A 25,772-nucleotide genomic window follows, 5' to 3' on the forward strand; every position below is an offset into this window, starting at 1 on the left:
ATTTATTTATTATTTTCCAAGTCAGACAGTTAAGTTCCTCTGCATCCAAACTCATGAAAAAATAAGTGCAGGTGAAACAATCTTTAGGATTAATATCTTCAAGAAATGGAGAATCAGGAAGCAGTCGTTTGGCTGGATATAGCCAGGGTTATGGGCTGAGTTATGCCTACTCCACCATCCATTCATCTGTTGAAGCCCTAACTTCTGGTACCTCAGAATGTGACTGTATTTGGAGACATGGTCTTTAAAGAGGGAACTGAGTTAAATTGCGATGTGTAGAGTTGGTACCAATATAATCTGATGGGTGTCCTTCTGAAGGGAAGAGACTAGGAGACACAAAGAGGGGTGTGCTGCACAGAAGACAGACCATATAAGAAGGTGGCCACATGCAAAATGAGCAGAGCAGCCTCAAAGGAAATCAAATCTCTTTGCACCTTGATTTTGGACTTCCACCTCCAGAACTGCGAGAAAAGAAATATATTTTGCTTAAGCCATCCAGTATACAGTAGTGTGTTATGGCAGCCCAAGTAAGCTGACACTGCTGGGCTGGGTCAGAGTAAGACAGGATGGAGCTCAATGGGGGTTAGCTCCAAGATGCTGTGTGAGGAGCTTCAGAAACTAGAGACACCAACTCGCCTGTGAGAGGTTTTATGATAGTAGGTGATGAACGAAATCTTGAAACCAATTTGTGAACCTGAAGAGGTGTAGGTACTTGATCTATTGAGGGGACTCCTACCGTAGCACTGCTAAAATTTGTTCATCACTGGACAGCCCTGACATGGCCCCAGGATTCCTCCTCAGTTCTCAAATGCCTGGTTTTCTAGAAAGGCACAAAGGTGATGCTGAGCTGGCTGTTAAAAACTATTTGTAAGCCTCACCAGAACTAGCATTTTGTTTTATTATTTCAGTTTTGTCTACCATGGAGTGGTGACATGTAAAAAATATATTTTGTTGACAAAAAAAAAATAAGCTCATGAGTCAGGAGCATAAGATACTCTCATTCAGATTAACCCCAACGGCATGTGTCCAGAAGGCCACTGTGAAGGCATGGAAGATGAGGTGACCCTGGGGAGTCCAAATGCTATCCTAGCCTGTGTCCCACAGGTCAAGGCCTATCTACAGACGCAGAAAAGATTGAGATACCTACAAATGGCTGATTTCCTAAAGACCCACACCTGCTAATGCTGATGTGGAGGCACACACAGACTTGGAGCACAGTGGGACTCATAACAGGGCCAGAGGAAGGACCAAGCAGCTTCTTCACTTTCCAGACAGAGAACAAGCAGCTGTGCATTACATGTTCATCTAGTACTTCCAGCACAGGGGCAGGTGCTGAAGCCAAGTCTGACAAGGGATTTTGTAACACAATCCAGAATGAGGCCAAAGACAGGGACCCTTGGAACATGGTCAGGTAGTAGCCCTCCAGTAACCAGACGTGACAAACACCACAGAGTTATATGACCAGTAGGTGGCAGAAAACACAGGCTTTATACATGTTCTACTATATGCAGATCAGTGGTGAGGTGTGTGTCACATTTCCCCTTATCAGTAAGCGCAGTACATCATGGGTAGTGCCTATTTTGTTTCATCCTTAAGCCAGATTAGAAACAGCCAAGTTGGAATGAGGCTTGGTCTGGGAAACTGTCAGATGACTTTAGCCAATCTGTCATCACCTAGAGCTCTGTCAGAATGTGGAGGAAACAAACATATGCTAAAGGTGGAAGCAATGGGTAGATAAGCTGCTGCATTCAGGGGAATGGGTAGGCCCATGGTGACCTGACTCTTCCTTTTTTTTTTTTTTTTTTCCCAGTTCCATGGACAGACTATCCCTGATTTTCCTTCTAGAATTAAGACCAAAAAGCTAGGTCATTCTCATATAATCATTAATGTCAGGACTAGAACTACCCAGTACAGCTGCACAATGAGCATATCTTCTTGGAAACATAGAAGTAGCATCTTAACGAGGTGGTTAAGACTAAAGAGAGTCAGGGTATCTTTAGAGGGCTGGATCACTTCAGGAGAGATGTTTTCCTTTCTCTGCTTTACAAAGGAAAGTGCAGCAAGAGAAGCTATATGTGACCTACTACCAAAAGCCTTGTGTTAGCTCCCGGTTATCTATACTTGGAAAACTCAAGTAATAAGGCATGAGCTCAAAGTAGTGGTTTAATACACATTTACACAACGGAATAACAGTCACTATCATCGTCATCTCCTTTTTCCTTTTTTCTTTTTGTTTTATTTCTAGATTCTGAAATAAGATGATCTCTTGGAAATTAAATGAAAAAGTCTTATCTTAAAAAATTAAAGATTCCTGGGCCTTGGTGGACCCCCCTTCCTTCACTGATTAGATGTCAGATAACGCAGTATTACACACACATACACACACACACACATACACACACACTCCTCAAAATCTTATATGGGGTTCTGCCACCAAAGAAATTTCAGTTAGAAATTATAGTTCAGGACAAATGATTAAGTGACTTAAGAATTATTGTCTACATCAACAAGCAAAGAAAAAAACAGTTGTTGATTATGGGTGAACTAAGACTGTAACCCGACCACAGGAGATAGACAGCAAACAGTCTAAGTGAAGACAACATTGGATGGAGTTCAGACACTTAGTTCTTTTCCTGAATGGAGAGTTGGCCCTGTCTTACTCTTTAGGTTCTACTCCTTGAGTGTCAATTAGGAAAGCTCTAAACTAGATCCAACAGCCAAGGATCCCTCTGCTTTCTAGAAATGAGCTTGGCTGGGAGATTGGTTGACATGCATCCTCAGAGAACAATCTAACAGCATCCGTGAGGCCCAGGGAGATGAGGGGACGCTGAGGGCTCGGGGACTGTGTCTGTCGTTCACGCAGCCCCCCCCCCCAACACACATCACGTGCACCCAGCGACTTCTGCTGCCTTCTGTACTGGATGTCATATCGACTGCTGACAATGACCCACACTAGAGCAATCACAGGCCTTCTGAAGGAAAGCCAGCTTGAAAGCAGTGGTAGAAGTTACTGCCATGATAAAACCTTACATTTTATCAACTTCTCTGCCAAAGCTTCGGAGAGAAAAGTTAAAAAAAAAGTACTGGCAAAATGAAAACGGATGTGGCTGCTCTGCAATTACTGGCGATCTGTGAGTTACAAATACCTGACGTGTAAACATGTCATGGACACAAACTACCAGCCATATTTCACTTCAGCTCTCCCCCCCCCCCTTTTTTTTTTTTGACAGGCAGAGTAGATAGTGAGAGAGAGAGACAGAGAGAAAGGTCTTCCTTTGCCGTTGGTTCACCCTCCAATGGCTGCCACGGCTGGCACGCTGTGGCCAGCGCACCGCGCTGATCCGATGGCAGGAGCCAGGTACTTATCCCGGTCTCCCATGGGGTGCAGGGCCCAAGGACTTGGGCCATCCTCCACTGCACTCCCTGGCCACAGCAGAGAGCTGGCCTGGAAGAGGGGCAACCGGGACAGAATCTGGTGCCCTGACACGGACTAGAACCTGGTGTGCCAGCGCCGCTAGGCAGAGGATTAGCCTGTTGAGCTGCGGCGCCAGCCCCCCTATTTTTTTCTGACAACAAAGTATAGAAAACTATTTACACTGAAATCACACTTTTATCATTTTCCTTTTGAGGGGGATTTCATACCCTCCTCACCTCTCCCACTTGTCTCAACACTGTATTCATGCATGCATTCCGAATGTGTTTAAGTATTTCCTTCACTCTTTTTCTTCTGCCTCTTTCCTGGGTAACTCACAAAAATTATCATTCTTCCTACCACAAAAACACTACTTCTAGACAACATTAATATCAACCTCACCCTATAATGCAGGCTTTGACCAAGAAAAAAGAGAAAGCTCTTAAATATTTTGAAATGAATTTAGAACATGCACAGTAGAAATCAATGTCATCCCTTCTCACACCCTCTTGAGGAAACAGTTTTGTTTTGTTTCGCTGAGTGCAGGAGCGTAATTAGCAGACAGTTATCCAAATGTAAAATGAATAACCTTTGAAGCAGCAAGTCAGCATGTAGCAATTTATCACATGCATTTATCTTTTAGGATTTAGGTGTATCAGTACACAAAGATACAAGAACTGATTTATTCATGAGATGAAATACTATGTTTCTGTTAAAAAGAATTAAGTGGGGCCAGTGCTATGGTGTAATGGGCTAAGTCTATGCCTGTGGCACCAGCATCCCATATGGGCTTCGGTTCAAGTTCTGGCTGTGCCTCTTCCGATCCAGCTCTCTGCTATGACCTGGGAAAGCAGTAGAAGACGGCCCAAGTCCTTGGGCTCCTGCACCCATCATGTATGAGACCCGGAAGAAGATCCTGGCTCCTCACTTTGGACTGGCGCAGCTCTAGCCATTGCGGTCATCTGGGGAGTCAATCAGCAGAGGAAGACCTTTCTCTCTGTCTCTGCCTCTGTTACTCTACCTATCAAACAACCTATCAAATAAATAAATAAATCTTAAAAAAAAAAACAATTTGTGGGGTTGGCATTGTGGAGTAACAGATAAAGCCTCTGCCTGCAATGCCAGCATCCCATAATGGGTGCTTCTTCAAGTCCTGGCTGGTCCTCTTTCAATCCAGCTCCCTGCTAATGTGCCTAGGAAAGCAGTGGAAGATGGCCCAATTATTTAGACCCCTGCCCCCCATGTGAGAAAACTGAATAAAGCTCTTGGCTTCAGCCTGGCTTAGCCCTGTCCATCGCAGCCATCTGATCAGTGAATCAGTAGATCATTCTCTCTCTCTCTCTCTCTCTCTCTTCCTCACTCTGAACAGTTTTGGAGAAAATTAGATGTGGGAATAGCAGACTTCCAAATAAATATTTTAAGCAGCAGTTTGTATTTAATTCTCTGCTCTCTCTGAAACATACAGCTTACACTGATGACATCATTACAGGCTGCATAGGCTTTTGTGGGCAAGGCTGGAGAGCTCACATAATCTGTAACACCAACCTTCACAGGAAAACACATATCACATTCGAAATTATCAACTTTAGAACCTGAATCATCTTATTGTTAATGAACTTTATGAAAAACTTTTAAATTACTTTTATTCTGCTTAGTGTTTGCAATGCTAAGGTATACTTGTGTACATAACTGTGGATATGGGCACAGATACTTTTGGAGGACATACTACAAGCTAATAAGTGTACTAGAATGTATACTTTTTTAGAAAAAAGATTTATTATTTTATTTTAAAATCAGAGTTACACATAGAGAGAAGGAGAGGCAGGGAGAGAAAGAGGTTGTCCATCCTCTGGTTCACTTCCCAACTGGCCACAATGGCCAGAGCTATGCTAATCTGAAGCCAGGGGCCAGGAGCTTCTTCTGGGTTTCCTACATGGGTGCAGGGGCTCAAGGACTTGGGCCATCTTCTACTGTTTTCCCAGGCCATAGGAGAGAGCTGGATTGGAAGTGGAGCAGTTGGGACTTGAACCGGCACCCATATGGGATGCCAGCACTTGCAGGCGGCGGCTTTACCTGCTATGCCACAGTGCCAGCCTGAAGGTATACATTTTACATGAATTATTTCCAACTTGCTTTATGAAACATAAAGAACCTAACAATAAATTGCACCACAAGCACTGAGTAAAATATATTGAGAAGAAGTAAGTGACAGAGTGGCAGGAAAGGAGCTGAGACCAGTGATTTGGATTAAAAACGGAACATGGACACTTTCTCCCTAAGGTCAGAAGTTAAGATTTAGCCAAGGTCGGGGTGACAAAATTCTCACTTGAGACGTGACCTCAATCTCACTGTGGCAAGCTATACATTAATGTTGTAAAGCTGTTACGGCAGCTGACAATCCAGTCACCTCTTGGTCACTGTCCGTGTCCTTGGCTAAAAGTAAGCAAGAAGCCTGCTAGCACTCTTGCAAGGAGCCCATGCTGATGGCTGATCACACTCAGTGTGAATTCCCTCACGCACAAGCCAGCTTCTTTATTCCTACCTCACATTCCAAGAGTATCATAGGGCTACAGAGCATCTGACCTATCTGTACCTGCTTCCTTATTTTTACTTTTGCCTGAGCTGCAGGGAAAGAGGCAAAATGTGGTAGTATCAACTCCCGCTCCTTTCTCCTAACTTCATTATAATCCTTTTCCTCTACTGTAACTTCGAAAGCAAGGGGATCAAATCTCACTCATTTGAAGTGAAGCAATGCAGGTTAGATTTCTTGAAATCCCAAACACTGCACAGCAACTCCTTAACAAGCTCCAGGGAACAGAAAATGAGGGAGGCTTAGAAATTTGTCACCCAGCATAAGAACAGAGGACACATTGACGGAGAGACTGAGACCTGCCAAACATCAGGAAAATATAACCAAATGTTTTCCCAACTCGATACAGGACATTCTGCTGGATTTGGCCACACAAGAAAAGATCTCTTTGTTGGACTCAAGGTTAAGTCCAACTGAAGGGTAAGTTAGAGCTTCAGAGAGGCCAGGGTAGGTGGGGGAATGAGAATTCAGAAATACACAGAGAACGGGCTTCCGTGCTTCAGAGAGGCCTGAGCAGGGCAGCCTGAACGTTGAGAGGAAGCGGAAGATGGCAGCAAGAATGCAGCACCAGCCAGGAGTGAAGGAGGATTTTCTGCCCGCAGCTCCTGGCTGGAGTCCACCCGCTCAAGCCAGCAGCCTGTGGTTTGGCTTCCCCGAGCCCAAGCCCTGGAGTTCAGAGAGGTAACACCAATGACGCCTGACCTGCCTGTCACTGCAACACCGAGGCTCTGAGAAAGACGCCTTATCTCTTTGTATTCGACTCGGATTTTCTGAGAACCCACAAGATTCATCTCACCGAATAGACATCTCACTGCTCATGAGAAAGTCTACAGCCCTCAAGGCAATCTCTACTAAGTTTGATTATAGTTGACTCACAGTCTGGATTCCTAAGCCGTTCATCTACAAGGCAGTGGCAAAAATCACCTACAAAAGTCCAGAAAACACCCTCCAGGTCACGCCGGTGCCACTGGCTGGTTTATGGACCCCTGCCATGTCCTGTCTGGTAGGGCCTTTGTCACCTTTACATTCCTCTCTACCTACAAAAAGTTCCTGGCTAAGTGCCTCACTTCTGGCTTCCTACCTTTGCCTGAGCTAAAGTCCTAATCCTGGACTCACTTTTGTTCTCGTCACACTAGTTCCTGCGACTTTCCTTCCAAGTTGCCTCCTGAGGTTCTTCCTCAAGGGAGAGGGAGTATCCTCTGTGCTACCTTTCTCCTACCCCTGCTTCACTTAGAGTCCTTCTGAGTCTGTTGTCCCAAGTCGCATACGTCTAGACCCGGACTGCCCCTCCACACAGCCCTTTTTGGCTGACACCACGTTTCTACCATCTGCAGAGCTGGGAGTCTCAGTATCTTCCCAGAATCTGCCTAAGCCTCTGTGTCCTCCCCCCGGAGGGATTTCAATCTCAACTTCTGGACTTTCATTGTTAGCCTGCAGCAAATAGGCTCTCTCTCCTGGGACACAAGTTACAAGGACACACAGGAACAGAAAAGTTGTGGGTCTCTCGGCAACCAATAGAAAATTACCCATAGGTCCTTTGGCTGACTCAGCAACCCATATGGGCAGGGTAGCCCCCTGCTCAACCATCTGGATCATAAAGTGGCTGTGAGGGCAAATGATTCTACTGAAAGTACTCTGGGAACTATAAAGCTCAACAAACATGAGCCCGACCATGGTCTCCATGCTGGCCGGCCTCACCTGGGCCAGCAGAGGCCAAGGACACAAACTCCCAAGCTATGTATGAGCCACAGGCTCCTCCTCTCCAGGTCTCCCACACCTTCCCTATGTTTGCTTCTGTCATTACAAGAACCTCACATACTGTATTCATGTCTACCACACGAGACAGCATTTCATCAGTCTCTCTGTACACCCACAGTGCTTGACACACACAAGAAACTTAATAAATGATTAATGGATGCATATATCAGTGAAAAAAGGAATAAAACAAGCTTTCGTTTTACGTATTGAAAAGCAGATGGGAACATTCGCTATAAAGTAGTAATTAAATACCACCCAACGTCAACCCTTTGCGCCAAGTAAACATATTCTGCCTTTACTTTAGCCTTCTCACTGGGACCTACCTGTATGGCTCCATGGTCCGAATGCCATAGAACAACGCCTCCTCCAACAGACCGAGATTGATACAGGCATCCATGGCACAGTCGAGCACCTTCAGCTGGTAGATGTTGATGTCGGGAAGCCGTTCGGAGTTGCTGCTTATGATTGTCTGGCACAGGGCCAGAACCTGTTCCCACTCTGTTATTAACCTTAGTTAAGGATTCATTGTCTTGATCAAGGAAAAACAAAAGTGAAATGAGAGCCTCTAAAAGACTGAAGAGCTCCTGGGCACAGGAGGGAAGGAAGTCCCCTTTAGTTTGCACAGATGAGCCGCCTGAATACACACTTGAGAAACAAAACATGTAAGCAGCATCTCAGGGAAGCAGATTCTGTTTACATCAACAAGCCATCTTATAAGCTTTAGCGACTTAAAATTTCCAAAGATTCCTTTTCTTCTTCGCACTCTTAATATATTCTCTTTCAACCTAGTTGTGAAACAGAAGACGCTGTTTATTAAACATTGTTAGTTCAGTTTGAAATTATTACTGTGTTAGTATCTATTTAAAAGTTGATCAGAAATTAAAGATGCTTTAAAGAAATTCCTATTTCAAAAGGAAGAGCTTACGCTTGCTTCTGTGTCATTTGAGTCTTGGGCATCCACAGAGCCAAATTAAAAAAAAAAAAAAACTGATAGGCACACACTAGGGGAAGCAATTTAAAGAAATTCACTTGCACTGTATCTCATTTTTTTTTATTATAAAGCAAACATGACCCAAGTCTATACTTAACAAAACTATTCTTTTTTAAAAAATTATTTGAGAGGCCGGCGCTGTGGCTCACTAGGCTAATCCTCTGCCTGTGGCGCCAGCACACCGGGTTCTAGTCCTGGTCGGGGTGCCGGATTCTGTCCCGGTTGCTCCTCTTCCAGTCCAGCTCTCTGCTGTGGCCCGGGAGTGCAGTGGAGGATGGCCCAAGTCTTTGGGCCCTGCACCCGCATGGGAGACCAGGAGAAGCACCTGGCTCCAGGCTTCGGATTAGCGTGGTGCACTGGCCGCAGCGCACCAGCCGCAGCGGCCATTGGAGGGGTGAACCCATGGAAAAGGAAGACCTTTCTCTCTGTCTCTCGCTCTCTCACTGTCCACTCTGCCTGTCAAAAAAAAAAAAATTATTTGAGAGACAGATATACATCAAGAGCTAGAGCAAGTTTCCATCTCCTGGTTCACTTCCCAGATGGCTACAGCTGAAGCTATGAGCCGGGAACTCAGATCAGATCTTGTCGGTGGCAGGAACCCAACTACCAAACCCATCACCACTTACTCTCAGCGTACAAATTCCCAAGAAGCTGGAGCCAGAAATAGAACAATGCATTTCTTTGTAAAACACAGACATTCTAATCAGCACATGAAGTTATAGAGAGGCACAGGCAGAGAGAGACAGAGAGAGAGAGAGAGAGAGAGAGAGAGAGAGAGAGAGAGAGAGAGAGAGAAAAGTTTTGCATCCACTTCCATCCACTGGTTCGCTCCCCAGATGGCTGCAATGGCTAGAGCTGGGCTGATCAGAAGCCAGAAGCCAGGAGCTTCTTCTGGGCCTTCAACGTGGGGTGCAGGGGCCCAAAGACTTCTACTGCTTTCCTAGGCCATAGCAGAGAACTGGATCTGAAGTGGAGCAACTGGGACTCGAACCAGCATCCAAATGGGATCTCAGCACTGCAGATGGCATCTTTACCTACTCCGCCACAGTGCCAGCCTCTCTAATCAGCACCTTAACCTCTAAGCTAAACAGCTAATCAAAGATATTCTTATTTTAACCCCCAAAAGTGAAAGAAAATATTAAGACCATGGCTTTATGTGCATAAATTGCAGGCAAAGGCAAATGATACTTTTTAAAGAATGGGGAGGAAAAAGCATGTGGCACAACAGTTAAGATGCCAGTTGGGACACCTGTGTCTCATATCAGAAAGCCTGGGTTCAAGTCCCAGGTCCGCTTGGGATTCAGCTTCCTGCTAATGCACACCCTAGAAGGCAGCAGGTGATGGCTCAAGTAACTGAGACACTGGTACCTACATGGGAGACAGGATCGGGTTCCTGCATGCAGAGCATTTGGGAAATGAACCAGCAGATGGGAGCTCTGTCCCTTCATCTGTTTCTCTCTCTGTTTACCTCTCAAATTAAACAAAGGATAGGGAGAGGACCCAATATCCACTCCTTGGTAACAATGACTTTCTGATTAACGGTGAGTTAATCTCATTGAGTTTTAGTGTGACCTCACTTCATTCTCTGTCTCCTTAGAGTCGAGGACTGAGGACATAGTATTTAGAGAGTGCTTTGAATCTCTCTCTCTCGCAAATTAGCTCAGAAGCACTGCACAGCTGATGGCAGGAGTGCAGGGCTTCACAAGCTCACTCAATTTCTGTGCTATGCTGTTGCATGAGGGTGGGGACAGGCTAAGGAAGCAGCTGGGCTAGGATTGGCCCTTCACTCACCCTACCCCCACCTTCCACAGTGTAGAAATACATTCACCTCCTTTCAGATGTCAGAGTTCCTGTGGGGGACAATGTCTGAAGAGTTCAGATACAGCAGAAATGGCATAGCCTCTGACTGTAGATAAAGCAGGATTCAAATCTAAGCTGATTGTGTCATTTGTAAGGTTTGAAGTTCTGAGGAAGTCAAAGTGCTTTGAGACAGGCCAAAAGTAAAAACTGCATAACGTCACTGTGGGAATTAAATAAGACACTGTATGCAGAATGACAAAACTCTGTATGCATTCTGTTGTGAGCCAGGCAGAAGTCTGGGTGCCAGGGATATAGGAGTAAACATTTGGTGGCACACACAAGATATACACCGCACAAGCAGTAGTATCTTCCCCCTTCTTTTCTGTGTTACGACCTCTAAGTATGACTAGGCTTAAGGTAAAGGATACGATGGACCCGGATGGATGGAACACCCCATTCTCCCACGGGACCCCATCTCTTCACAATCCCCCAAGCTCAGGCCCTCTCTGTGGTGTCCTACCACAACGTGATGCATCCCAAACAGGCAGCCCTCTGTGTACTCCAGCTCTGCTTTATCCCTCCCTCCAGCAAAATCCACTTTGTCCAGCATCCATACCCTCAGCAGACACTCTTAATAAGCTAATCAAGCCACTTGCGTGAGTGAGGACTATTATCTTTATGAACCCTCACAGGAAACATATTTTCCTTTCAGCAGGGGCCTCCTCCTGGAGGCAAAATACTTCACCCCGAAGCACGGCTTGCTTGCTGAGAATTTCAAGCATCACTAAACGCAGTTGGGGGCCCTTCATCTTGCACTCCCTGTAATTTTAGGACAAGTCCTGTCTCTGAGGAGTTAACTCTGGTCCTAGAAGAGTTGGCGATTTTCCTTTGTATTCATCTGACATGTATGTTTAAAGTTTGCTGAATACGTCCCCCACAGGTTGGGGGAAGCAGTGTCTTATGCAATGCACTGATTTTGTAACAGATTGCTGGGATAACCTCTGTGGCTTTTCATTCCAGGATTAGATATTTGACGAACTGTCAGGAGGAATGACTGTCTCTTACACAATGTTAGACATTTTTGTGGCAAGACTTGCACCTTATTTTAACATTATGTTATTTGACCTCCACTATTGTTTGTGTATTCATTTATATATTTTCCAATTCATTCTAAAGATGCTTGAGGTGACAAGCTTTGGAAGCAAAAACCAGATGTGACATTCCGCAGCCACTCAAAGGAATACATCGACTTTATCCCCAAGCAAGCTGGAAGGGACTGCGAGCCAATTTCCCTTCACAATATTGGCAATGGTCTCCTGGCAAAGGCGGCAAAACCTTTCCTGTATAACACCCCAGTGAGCAAAAAAATGGAATAATTTTAACTAAGAAGCTTTTCCCCCAAGCTAATGCTGGCATCTATTTGCTTAAAGATTTAGTGCCTGGCATTTGTGTGGTGTTTACTACAAGTCACTCAGTTCCAGCGAGGAGTAGAGCTCGAGACCTAAGCAGGACTAGATAGCCCACCCAAAGAGAACAGATTACCAGTGGACAGAACAGATATCTTTTTTTTTTTCCTGAATAGTTTTAAACAACCATAAGAGGATTAGGGGAAAAGAGAAAGAGGAGCAGAGTAAATTCACTTGGGAATTAATCAACTTCTTCAGACTCATAGTGTCAGAACACAGAGCTTTTGGTCACCTAATCACATTATTCTACTGCTTAAACTCATCCCACGGTTTCCTCTCACCTGTGCATGGTATTTAAGGCCTTACCACGTTGCCCTCCTCTCAAACACAACAGTAGGCCACTTGCTGGCAGCATGCCGCCTCGTGCCGTATTGTGCCCAGGGACCCCACTTCTCCATTCTGTTGGCCTGGCCGAACTCCGGGGAGCCCTCCCACACACAGCTCAGTTGTTGCCTCCTCCATGAGAACTTTGACTACCCAAAGCTGATGTCGGTGTCTCTGAATTCCCTGTAAATATTTATATTTACCAAAATACGTTTGACCTCTCACATTGACTATACCATTTTGTATGCGAGTTACGCATGGAGTGCTGTGCCTTTTAATTTCTGCCTGGATCATAAGGTGGATTATGACCAGCAAGGCACACGGCACAGACTCTGTTTTCAGTAAAAACATACACAATTGAGAATGACTGTAGCTGGGTCATCCTTGGAGCCACACAGAATAATCCTACTCCTCTGCACTGTATCAGCTCTTTGAGCCCATGACCACGGACCTGCTACTCTCAGATTTGGCAATTTTTTTCATGATCTTCCATCTGATCTAAAGTTAGGCTTTCAAATTCTTCCTTGGTTCTGGTTCTATTCCTTGAAATTTATTTGTTTTTCTATATACCTCCTTCAATGTTCTACTCCATACTAAATAGAAAATTCAAGAATTGATGAGATCAATACAAACAACTATACATTTCTATGAATGCAGCCTGAGAACTCTGTAATCCTTGAGGGGAGTTAATATCATACTCTCATTAATATCATACTCTCATGGTTGTGAACCATGCTGTCTTTTCCCTAAACATTTATTTATTTATTTGAAAGTCAGAGCTAGAGAGAGAGAGACAGACAGACAGAGAAAGAGAGAGAGAAAATCTTCCATCTGCTGGTTCACTCCCCAGATGTCTGCGACCGCAAGGCTGGACCAGGCCAAAGCCAGGAGCCAGTAGCTTCTTCCTGGTCTCCCACATGGGTGGCACAGGCGCATACAGTTGGGTCATTCTCCACTGCTTTGCCCAGGTCATTAGCAGGGAGGTGGACTGGACGTGGAACAGCCAGGACTTGAACAGGTGCCCACATGGGATGTTGGCATCACAGGCAGAAGGTCTACTCACTACACCATGATGCTGGCCCCAAACCACGTTGCTTACTAAAGCACTAAAAGTTTTTCATATACCGGTGGCCAGCGCTGTGGTGTAGCACTACTTGCAGTGCTGGCATCCCCTATGGATGCTGGTTTGAGTCCCGGCTGCTCCACTTCTGATCCAGCTTTCTGCTATGGCCTGAGAAAGGAATAAAAGATGGCCTAAGTGCTTGGGCCTCCTCATCAGCATTGGAGACCCAGGAGAAGCTCCTGGCTCCTGGCTTTGGACTGGCCCAGCCCTAGCTGTTGCAGCCATTTGGGGAGTAAACCAGTGAATCAAAGATATCTCTTTCTCTGTCTCTCTCTCCTCTCTATTCCCCATCTCCATAATTTTGCCTTTCAAATACACATATATATACATATAAGAAAAGTGTCTCTTATCTTTGGTAAGCTTTCTGAATATTTATACACTTAAAATTTTTTATCTCAATAGAACATTTTACATGTACTCTTGTCAAAATTTCATCTTTTTAAACTGAAGACATCACTTAAAACTTCCAGGGATTTTTTTGAACTCCTGATTGTATCATTCTACATCTGCTATCCCTTCCATCTATACATTTTTGGATATATGATGAACCCTGCCTGTCTCTTTATTCAAGAGACTTTATCAAAGGTTGAAGAGGACTGAGATGGGAACAAAGCACTCAAAAGTGACTGTGACCCAATTAAGCATCATTCTTATCATTTAGCAAGACAAAATTGGCTATGTTGGCTTCTAACATAAATTCCTTGACTAATTCCCTTTATGAACTCTATTTACAAACTTCACAGAGAAAATCATGACTTTCTTGCTCTTAGTAAACCCATACAGCACTCTAATGATCATAGTTTTCTTTTCCATTTCTTTGGAACCAATGCCAAAGTCTCTCATAGAACAACTAACAAAGTCACTGGGCCATGGATTTCAGAAATGATTTCACCTTTAAAAATTGAAATGTCTATCTAACTACTTTTGCATTGTTTATGATTCTTTTAAAAACATTATCTGTGGATGAGAAACCTCAAACCTCATCTGTAAGTTTGTGGTTTCTTGTTTTGTTTTTGTTTTTGTTCCTGTTTGCCCAAAGTATCTAAAAGACTTTTTTGTAGCCCTTTTTCATCCTTCTTTCTTCTTACTGTGGTGGTGTCACATTTTTCCCCAAACGCACTCCTCTCCTGAGAGTGATGTCCCACTTGGCCTATCCTATGCAAATCCTGTCCCTGATTCAGGAGACCTTTTGCACAGTAAAACACCAGAGGAATCTTCCCATACAACCTCCCCCATATGCTATCGCACTTTACTTAGAACTTTAACCCACTGAGGGGCCTTACTATTTATCCCAGGAAAAGTTATTGTGTAGCCACACACATTGGTGCTGTAGTCATGGCTGGTTTAAGATGAAGTTTCTGTGTCTGAGGGTCAGTGACCTTAAATTATAAAGATTCTAAGCTATTCTTTCCTGGAGATGGATGTGGTTATGGGTGGAAAGGAATCTAGAAACATGGTAGCTTTTACATTTAAAGAGACTACTACTTTCTTTCCTACTGTTTCTGAGCCATCTGTTCTAATGGTGGTGAGAGATACATGCTGATGTCACCACAATCTTCCTTAGCCTGTACCCAAACTGCCGACTAGGACGAGAGATGCAGCCCATGACCATGGAACAGAAGGAAGCTTACAGAGAAGTGATACTCTGCCCCTGGCCTCATTAACACCAGACTCCAAACAATAAAAAAGCAATTCCAACATCCAACTCACCCACAGATAAAAGGATACTCCAATGTGCCTTCAGTTCTTCAATTTTTTTCAAGGATTCTTGAACTTCTTTCCATATTTGCTCATCACCGGTTAGCATATCAGCATCCTGCCCAAGCCAAATTAAAAGACAGGGAAGAAAAACAAATAATTCAATTAAAAACTGGGCAAAGGATCTGAATGGACATTTCTCCAAAAGTTGTACAAATGACTCATTAGCACATAAAAGATGCTTGATACCATTAACCATCAGGGAAATACAAATCAAAACAACAATTACATACTACTTCATGCTCACTAGCCTGGCTATAATCAAAAAAGCTAATAGGAGGTACTAGTGAGGATGTGGAGAAATTGACACCCTCCTCTACTGCTGGTGGGAATGTAGAATGGTACAGATTTGCAAACAGTCTGACAGTTCCTCAAAAGATTAAACACAGAGTTAGCATATTAGCAACTAGAATTACTCGATTGACAAATCTACTCCTAGGTATAAGCCTGTGAGAAAAAAAAAAAAACAAAAAACACGTACAACAAAAACCTGTAAACAAATACAGCAGCACTGTTCATAATACCTAAGCAGCAGAAATGTCCATCAACTCATGAATGGATAAATAAAATATTGTATAGGTATACAATGGAATGATGTTCAACAATGAAACAAGTGGGAGCCAGCATGTGGCATAGCAGGTTAAGCTGCTGCCTGTGACACTGGCATACCCCATGGGTGCAAGTTCAAGTCCCAGCTCTTCCACTTCTGATCCAGCTCCCTGCTAATACTCCTGGGAAAGCAGCCGAAGATGGCCCAAATGCCTGGGACTCTGCCACCATGTGGGAGACCAGCTCCTGGCTTCAACCTGGTCCAGACCTTCCTATTGTGGCCATTTGGGGAATGAACCAGCAGATGGTAGATATATTTCTTTCTCTCCCCTACTGCCCTCTATCTCCCTATCTTTAAATCTGCCTTTCAATCAATCAAATAAATAAATAAATCTTTAAACAATAAAGCAAATGAAGTATTGGTGCACACTGCAACATGAATGTACATGAATGAACTTTGAAAACATGCTAAGTGAAAAAAGCAATCACAGAAGACCACCTGTTACACAATTCATTTTACAGGAAGCATCCTGTACAGGAAAATCCAGAGACACAAAGTAGATTAGTGACTACCTAGGGCTACACAGACTGAAGAAAACTGAAAGTGTCTGGTAATGGCTGAAGTTATTGATCAAAAGGAAGCTAGGATAAAGGGAAATAAGTAAGCTAAATCCATATGAACCAATGCTGACTTCTACAAAAATGAAAAAAAAAAAAACCCACTGGCAGTTTTAAAAATTAACTAAAAACCCACAAAATTATAAGCCAGCTTTGATTAAATGTGCCCTCTCCCATTCAGTAAGCAGGTCCTCTCATTTTTCCATATTCTATCTGTATCTCCAGCACCACTGTAGGTGCTAATCAGCACTTGTTGAATGAATGACTGCAAACTATGTGTGTGATACAGTGCTCAGTCTTTTACTAATATTGTTCCATTTGCTTTTAAAGATTTATTTATTATTTGAAAGTCAAAGTTACACAAAGAGAAGGAGAGGCAGAGAAAGGTCTTCTATCCACTGGTACATTCCCCAGTTGGATGCAACAGCCGGAGCTGTGCCAATCCAAAGCCAGGAGCCAGGAGCTTCTTCCGGGTCTCCCACGTGGGTGCAGGGGCCCAAGGACTTGGGCCATCTTCTACTGTTTTCCCAGGCTATAGCAGAGAGCTGGATCAGAAGTGAAGCAGCTGGATTTTGAACTGGCACCCGTATAGGATGCCAGCACTGCAGGCGGTGGTTTTACCTGCTATGTCACAGCACCAGCCCCATATTGTTCCATTTTTAATCTTGTTTCATGTGACATCATACCCAGTATAGTAACATGGGCAGGCAGTGGGTGCATTCCACCCTTGCCTGGGCAAGGAGAAGGTATGCTATCTAGAATATTAAAAAGCAACACTAAAATTAATTGAAAGGAGATCTTTTATCACCATGCATCAACTTTAAACAATTCAGAAGTAAAATAATCGTCTCCTCTAGGCCAGACAGCATCTGCCCCTACTCTTTGATATACAAGCGATCATAAAAGTTGGTAGATGACAGAGCTAGATTGAGAGAGATTACATGACTTGTCCAAAAATCACAATGTTATAGTCAAAGTTTAAATGAAAAACTTGTGTCCTCATTATATACTACTCTGTGTCCCACAAATACCATTACAGCCTCTTGCACATGCTCAGCAAGTATTAGATGTTGAAAGCTGCACTCTTCAACATGGTAGCCATCACAACATGTGTCTATTTACAGCTGCACCAGTCACATTTCACAATTACCACAGTGGACGGAAGATAGATAGATAGATAGATAGATAGATAGATAGATAGATAGATAGATGTTAGTTCTGTCACTGTAGAAAGTTCTATTGAACAGTGCTGTTTTAAGTTATTTATTTTCATTTTATTTGAGGGGAGAGGAGAAACAGAGAAAGAGAGAGAAAGAGAGACAGAGACAGATAGAGATCAATCTTCTATCCACTAATTCAGTCCCCAAATACCAACAACATCCAGGGTTGGCCCAGGCTGAAACCAGGAGCTTGGAACTCCATCCAGGTCTCCCATGTAGAGGGTAGGAACCCAAGAACTTGCGTCATCACCTGCTGCCTCCCAAGATTCACATTAGCAGTAACTGGATCAGAGCAGAGTAACAGGATCTCAACCCAAGTACCCTAATACAGCATGCAGGCGCCCCAAGCAGTGGCCTTCGTGAGATGGGTGGAAAAGGTGAAAGAAGCCAGACTTTGTCAAACTATACACATCTTCTGAGAGTGTCTTTAGGGCTGCTGGGGAGGTTTACAGCATGATCCTGTGAGGACTACTGCCACAGTAAGCCTAGGTTACTAGCTGGAAGATATATATTCAGGTATGCGTATGTCAGGGAAGAAAAAAATTGGGGGCCACTGATGAGCACAGAAAGGAGACCCCAAGAACAGGGTGAGGCCGCCAGTTTGCATAGGAGAGGACTGAGCACTTGTGTGAGTGTGTCTGAAACAGGACTTGATGGGTCTCCATTTGTGTGCTGTGTATGTGTGATACAACAAGGTAGTTTGCAAAAGGAATTCTAACAGCACTCTACTTTTTTAGGAAATCCTAAATATATACCTAGCTTTCTGCACTTAGAAAGGGGAGGGGAGTCACATGCTTTGAGAAGACAAACATCAGTTCCCTGAGAATCCCTGCTGTAAGTCCATATTCACCTCCTAAAGCCTCAGTTTGATCACCCCCGCCTCCACTCTAAGGCCTTCAGCAACCTCCCACCATCTCCCAGATGCAGTGCACTTGCTAAATCTTGACAGTCATGGTCATGCCTGGCTATATTTCCCAATTTTATACCTCAAGACTGGCAGCGCAGATCCTAGGCTCCAAGTAAAATTTCTTCTGAGTCCTTGTGGTAGGCCAAATAATGAACCCTCAAAAGATGCCCATGTCCTGATCCCCAGAACTGTGAGCAGGTGAGGTTATATGGCAAAGGGGAATGAACTTGCAGATGGGATTAAAGTTGCTAATTAGACTTCAAAACAGGGAAGCATCCTGAACTTTCTAGATGGGCCCAATATAATTATAATGGTCCTTCCTAGTGGAAGAGGGAGACAAAAGAGGAGGCCAGAGTGATGTGACACTCACTCACTGGTTGATGGGATTCAACCAGTCATGGCTGGCTTCGAAGACGGAAGAAAGAATAAGACAAGGAGTATGTATGGGCTCCAGAAGCCAGAAAAAACGGGGAAACAAATTCTCCCCTGGAGCCTCCAGAAAGGAACACCCTGAAAGCCAGCCCTGCGGATTCCTGGACTTTAGCCCAGTGAGACTTGTGCCAGGCTTCTGACTTACAGAAACATACCAATCTGTGCGATTTTAAGTCATTAAGTTTATGATCATTTGTTACAAAAGCAATAGAAAACTAATAGAGCCCCTAACATACCTCCTATTCTTTGTCCTTTGGAGCTTTGCGGATGCTCTGCCCTGTACCTGAAATTAATTTCATCACTCATTTATTCCATCCACATTTTGAGTGCCTTTAGACACTGGCATTGCAGGCACTGGGACTGAGCTGTAAAGAAATCAATCATACGGTTCACACTGAAGAGGTAAGAGGAACACAAGGTGAAAAAATACCAACATTTATCTAAATGAAACAGAGTTGTCAGCCAGAAAGACAAACAGGGAAGACAGTCGGGAGTAGCAGCACTGGGATGACTTTAGCCATGGTGATCAGGGAACATCTCAGACAAACTGATATTTGAGTAAAGATCTGAAGGAGGTAGAGGAGTGGGAGACAACAGTTCCAGGGAGAGGGGGCAGCAAGTGCCCAAGTGCTGAGGCAGGAACAGGCCTGGATGTTCCAGAAACAATGAGGAGACCAGTGTGGTCAGAGCCTGTAGGTAGTAGCTTGTGTGCATGTAACAGCTTCCCCACTTAATTATAAGCTCTTTAGCACTAAATATATGTCTTACTCTCCTTTGATCCTGCCTCTCCCAAATACCTAGCCCAGAGCCAGGGATGTAACAAATACTCAGCTGACTGTAGGATTGATATGGGAGAAAAGAACTTTTATTTGTAGTGGTCTGGATGTGTCTTGTCCTCGAATAGATTTTATTTATTTTTATTTTATTTTTTTTTATTTTTTTGACAGGCAGAGTGGACAGTGAGAGAGAGACAGAGAGAAAGGTCTTCCTTTTGCCGTTGGTTCACCCTCCAATGGCCACCGCGGCTGGTGCACTGCGGCCGGTGCACCACGCTGATCCGATGGCAGGAACCAGGTGCTTCTCCTGGTCTCCCATGGGGTACAGGGCCCAAGTACTTGGGCCATCCTCCACTGCACTCCCTGGCCACAGCAGAGAGCTGGCCTGGAAGAGGGGCAACCGGGACAGAATCCGGCGCCCCGACCGGGACTAGAACCTGGTGTGCCAGCGCCGCAAGGCGGAGGATTAGCCTAGTGAGCCGCGGCGCCGGCCCGAATAGATTTTAATGACTCCTCAGAACATCCCTGGAGAGCATCGGTACCTACAGTTCACAATGAGGTACAAGATAATTCTGAAGCTTTATTTGTCCAAATGTGTCTCCACCCCCACTTGCCAGACGTGAGATTCATACTCAGGTCAGCCTGGCTTCAGAGTCCATGCTCCTTATACTATCTTCATATCTAAGTTAAATTTGTTTTTCTCCTGGACTGGCTTAAAAGGTGAAACTCATGTTGATGACTAAATAAATTCAAAATATCATTCATCTGTGGTTCTTGAGATCTTTCTAGTATTAAAACTTGAAAAAAAGACAGTAAAATCCCCAACATGGAACCTACCAAAGATCAGGTACTGTTTAACCAAGCAGAGTGAGACCCTTTCTCAGGACAGAGTAATTGTATATTCAAATTACAGTAACAGCTAAATCTGCCACCAGTGAACATAATCTCGTTAGCTATTCTTTGGGGCTAACTCTAACCTTTTTATTTACTTGACAGAGAGAAAGCAAAGTTTGCAATGGCTTCTGAGCATTCAGAAATGATAGCTCAGGAGAGCACATTATACCAGACCTGGACAAAGCTACACTCATTAACAGTTAACTATCAACTCCCTGGAGTGTCCCACAGGGTGAGTGTCTCTATACTCTCAGGTGCCCAAATCTCCCAACTCCTGACCCACCCCGGCTTCCCTCCCTCACTTCTCCCTGCTCTCCATGTGCAGGGACATCTCACAACCTCTGTGAAGGGGCCTGTACCCCCTTCCCTTGTCTCACACCTGGATGAACAAGGATAACTGAGTATGCAGACAAATAGGCCATACAAACAGAAAAACTACTTGGGTAAGCATAACTTAAGTCTTCTACTTTCTCAACTTGTAAATTTAAGATGTTATTTTTCCCAATCTCTGAGGTAAGAAATTAGTAAATGTTGCTATTTTCATTATTTCTTATCCAAATACATCAGGGACATGTGCTATCATTCAGAACAAAGTTATGGTGAGGAAAAAAATCCTCTTTAAGTTTTAGATTAATGTAAAAGGGGCTTGAAGAAGTGAGTCCTGAAAACAGGTTTCGGGAGGGGGAAAACGTTGATTCTATATTTATACATTCTTAAAACACCAAGTTCTCTACAAATGATAACAATAATTCAGAGTGTAAGCAGAAGGGTTCCTGAGAAAATGCGCTCTTGGGAGCTCTGCCAGCAGCTGGGGGCGGCCCAGTGTCTGCCCCCGGGTGAGCCTTTCGGTGCTGGCCCTTAGCTGCCTGCCCGTCAAAGGGGAAGCTGCTCTGATGGCCTCTGCCGTTCCCTCTGTTGAGCCATTCTGGAGGCTGAGTCAATGCAGAGTCAGTTTAGTCACTGCTGGTGACCACTCTTGCACAGCTCCAGCAAAGCCCTGTTCAACTTGTCTTCATTTTAAACAGGATAAACATGGAAACAGCTCATGTGAGGCAGAACTGTGCCTGCTGCTCTCAGGTCAGAACGAGCCACCTTAATGTCTCCCTTCCCTCACTGGCCGCTCAAAAGCCTTTGACACCCCTGTCTTGGTTCATTCACCCTTATTGTTTCCCCTGGTGGCTCTATCCCATCATCTGACCCAAGCCTGTCTCTGGCACTGCCACTCCCTCTATTCTTCCAGCTGGACCCTTTCCCTAAGAACACTGTCAGGACTCCGACTGACTTGTCCTGCTCTTTCCTTGGGTAGCCACTGCCTTCACTTTGGCTTTCTTTCCACTTGTTAATTTTGGACTCAGTCCCCAGTACATTCTTTTTTATTTTTAAAGATTTATTTATTCATTTGAACATCAGAATTAGAGAGGGGGACAGAGAACGAGAGAGAGAGAGAGAGAGAGAGATCTTCCATCCATCCACTGACTCACTCTCTAAATGGCCACAGTGGCTGGAGCTGGGACAGGCTGAATCCAGGAGCCAGGGGCTTCCTCCAGGTCTCCCACCTGAGTAACAGGAGCCCAAGCACCTTGGCCATCTTCCGCTGCTTTTCCCAGGCCATTATCAGGGAGCTGGATCGAAGTGGAGCAGCAGGCACCCAACTCTGTGCCCATAAGGATGCTGGCATTGCAGGCAGTGGCTTTACCCTATGCTACGATGCCACCCCCTCCTCCCATCCCTCCATGCACTCTATCAGGAAGTCTTGTGTAATTCTGCCTTCTGGGTCAGTCTAGCCTTCCTGAGCCACTACAGGCACTCTGCCACCTACCTCGGCACTTAGCCAGCTCAAGTGTTGAATGATCAACTTGACCAACTAGCCTCATAACTCCCTAGGTGACCATGACCACATCTGTATCCCCAATGCCAGCATAGTGAGTGACTCACTAAACATATGGTAACAGAGTGAATGAGTAAGGACAGAGCAATGCTCTTCCACAACCCATGGGTAACAGTATTCAAGACGACCTTAATGCCACAAGAAGAATCCCAACCAAGGAAATACAAAGTTGTCCTTTTTTCACATCACATGTCTGCCTTTACTCATTTCTAATATTACTATATCATGATAATGCCAGAAAATAATGTGTTCCCACTATGGCTATAGGCATTTGCTAAATTATGATGATGGCCATAATTGACAAGCTAAATATGACTCCCCTCTCTGAGTATCAGAAATCTCACCCTAGCTCGGGAGCCATGCCTCCAAAAACAGCAACAGGGGATCCTTGGGGAGCAGACTTAGTTAATTCCCTTGGTTTCCACTTCCAACATCATCCTAAGTCTCCTGTGGCTCTCATGGCCAGAGGTCACTGGCCCCATCTACCCTTGGATAGATCAGTGAAGCTATCTACATTGCCTCATACAAAGCTGCTAAGTCAATACACCAAAATCATTTCCTTAACTGGAAAAATAGGTACCAGATGATATGAGATAATCTCACCACCACATAAAAGGATGTCATTCAACACAATTACATTCAATTGGCCAAATGCTTCCTTTGGGTTTCAGAATAGAAAGTATACCTGCCAGGTGCCAGTAGTTACTCTGAATTTGAAAGCTGTGTTTCTTGCTGTAATCCAGCAACACCGGCTGAATGCATCCTTGGGAAAGCCACCATTAGCCCTATCAGGCTGAACATCAGAGGCATCCACCCAGATCCACTTTGCATCTGGAACAACTGAACAGATGTGTTTACTTGGCTCACACGTGTTTGATGTTGAAATTTCTGCACTGGGCTAATTTCAGATGGTTCTCATTAAAAAGAAAAGGAAAAGGAGAAACGCAATCTGCTTTCCAGGACTTCCTGTTACCCAATCTAATTAGACTGGACTGGAGAGGGATGGGTATAGGATGGGAAATAAAACTAATGCACATTTATAAGCTTTTACAGTAATTCAATAATTCTAGTGTATTAAAAGAAAAAAGGGTTTTGTTTGGGGTTCTGTATACTTTTTTAAAGAAAAACAAAAGTAGAGTGAAATTCAAATACAGCGTCTAAACTCAGGAGACAGACTAGGAAGTCCTGAGACTGAAAATCATGATGGGAAAAAAAAGTTGAATTTGTGGTGTTTTTGACCACTATACTCTGGTTCATGGATAATATAGTAGGACTAATAGATTAATATACAACATTATTCAAAAACATTATGATTAACAGAAAACATCTCTGCTGGAACCAATTTCCACCTCCTTTGGCAAAAACAACGGAAAGCAGCTCAGATTTAACTTGAGGGGAAAAATGGCTCTTTCATAAAGTGGAAAAATAGTGGTTAAAAATAGAGCATTCACTATTGTATCAATCACAAACTGGTCAATGGGACTACAGGCTGGGGAAGATGGAAAAGAAAATGTACTCAACTTGAAGCAAGACCAAATTGTGGAATGTTCTAATTAGCAATTAACAAACAAATGTACACAATAATTAGGAGAATTCAGTGAGAACACAGGATTTACAGTCATAAGTTGTGTACTAGAATCCCTGCTCCATCCACGTATGTGTGACTTTGTCAATTCATTTCATTTCCTGAAGCCAAGTTTCGTCAGTGGTAATAATCCTCAGAGTAGATATGCCCTTGCCCCTGCATGCTCCAGACACACTAAAATCACAGAACAGTGGCCTAAGTTATCCAACTTTAGAGGGCAGGGGGTCAATGGAAGACTGACTAGAGTGACAGGGAAAACCACCACCTCATCCCAATGGAGTAGGAAGCACATAACAATGTAATCAAGAACCAACTAGGATCTCATCCCCCTCTTCTCCCACCTCTGCACCTTTGCCTGGAAGCCTCTTCAACTGAGTCACTCATGCAAATTCCCCTCATCTTTCACGAAGCAGACTACACTCCCTCCAACAACCACAGGCACACTATCCTCTGGGTTCCAGGAAGCTTACTTTGCATCTCGTAGCAATGAGTGTTAACTGTGATGCAGACAAAAAGGATGACATTAAGATACCATCATCATTTCACAGGTTAAAGTTGTCTTGCAAAGGTTTTTATCTGCCATCTATTTCATAAAATCATAGGACCTCTATGCCTATAATAGACGTTCACAAGCAAGATGTGACAGACTGTGAACTCCAAGTTTGAGCAGCTGTTTGTTCTCTCAAGAGCCCTAAGTTCCAGCTTCTTTCCACTTGCCCATCCTCCTGCCTGAGCTGGCTGACCCCAGAACAGACATCCTCTTCTCAGGTTGGCAAGCTGTTTTCAGTTGGCCTATCCTGTCACTGGCTTGGATCCAGTTTAGGAATACTCGGGTAAATTAAGGGCACTAAGCCCAATCTGAACAAAATGTTGATGTTGAGAAGGACCCACAAAATAACTTGAGCCACTAGCAGCACTGCTCCATTTAACTTTATGTTCCCACTGTAGCTGTCATCATTTGCCAAATGTTCACTTAACTATATTTCTCAGGCAGAAACAGGGCTCTATTAAAACTACAGATTGCTACAAGGCCACATATTCCAATCAATTGAAAGTTCAAGGTTAAATCTCCAGCCACACAAAACTGCCAGAGGAAGAGGAATATCCCCTTCACAGCTTCTGGGCAAGGCAGTCAACAGCTCTGAGTTTGTGAGGTCAGAACCTCTAGAACCTCCAAGGTTCAGCTTTCCCAGCTACAGATTCACTATTTTCCCACCCTCTCTGCCAGGAACGCTGATCCCAGTCAATAAAACTCCTTCTCAAAGAAATAAGCTTATTTGTTCATACTCACATAAATCAGGTCAACTTGGAGGGAATAAAAAACACTTTTTTTTTTTTTTTTGACAGGCAGAGTGGACAGTGAGAGAGAGAGACAGAGAGAAAGGTCTTCCTTTGCCATTGGTTCACCCTCCAATGGCTGCTACGGCCAGCCGGTGCACCATGCTGATCCGATGGCAGGAGCCAAGTACTTCTCCTGGTCTCCCATGGGGTGCAGGGCCCAAGCACTTGGGCCATCCTCCACTGCACTCCCTGGCCACAGCAGAGAGCTGGCCTGGAAGAGGAGCAACTGGGACAGAATCCGGCGCCCCGACCGGGACTAGAACCTGGTGTGCCGGCGCCGCTAGGTGGAGGATTAGCCTAGTGAGCCGCGGCGCCGGCCAAGAATAAAAAACACTTAACA

The 25,772-nt window shown here is 44.3% G+C and overlaps 1 protein-coding gene across 4 annotated transcripts in view; it reads right to left on the bottom strand.

Moving 5' to 3' along the window:
* The window catches only part of SMYD3 (SET and MYND domain containing 3), a 777,767-nt gene that overhangs the window by 113,560 nt on the left and 638,435 nt on the right, over positions 1-25,772 (bottom strand). For all 4 annotated transcript variants that reach the window (XM_002717632.5, XM_051820811.2, XM_051820810.2 and 1 more), the window contains 2 exons: positions 15,193-15,280; positions 8,084-8,258 (listed from right to left, as the gene is read on the bottom strand). In XM_002717632.5, the coding sequence (XP_002717678.2) occupies positions 8,084-8,258; positions 15,193-15,280 (263 nt within the window). The remainder of the gene's footprint in view (positions 1-8,083; positions 8,259-15,192; positions 15,281-25,772) is intronic.

Source organism: Oryctolagus cuniculus, chromosome 13 (assembly GCF_964237555.1).
Source record: "Oryctolagus cuniculus chromosome 13, mOryCun1.1, whole genome shotgun sequence".
NCBI classification, from domain to species: domain Eukaryota; kingdom Metazoa; phylum Chordata; class Mammalia; order Lagomorpha; family Leporidae; genus Oryctolagus; species Oryctolagus cuniculus.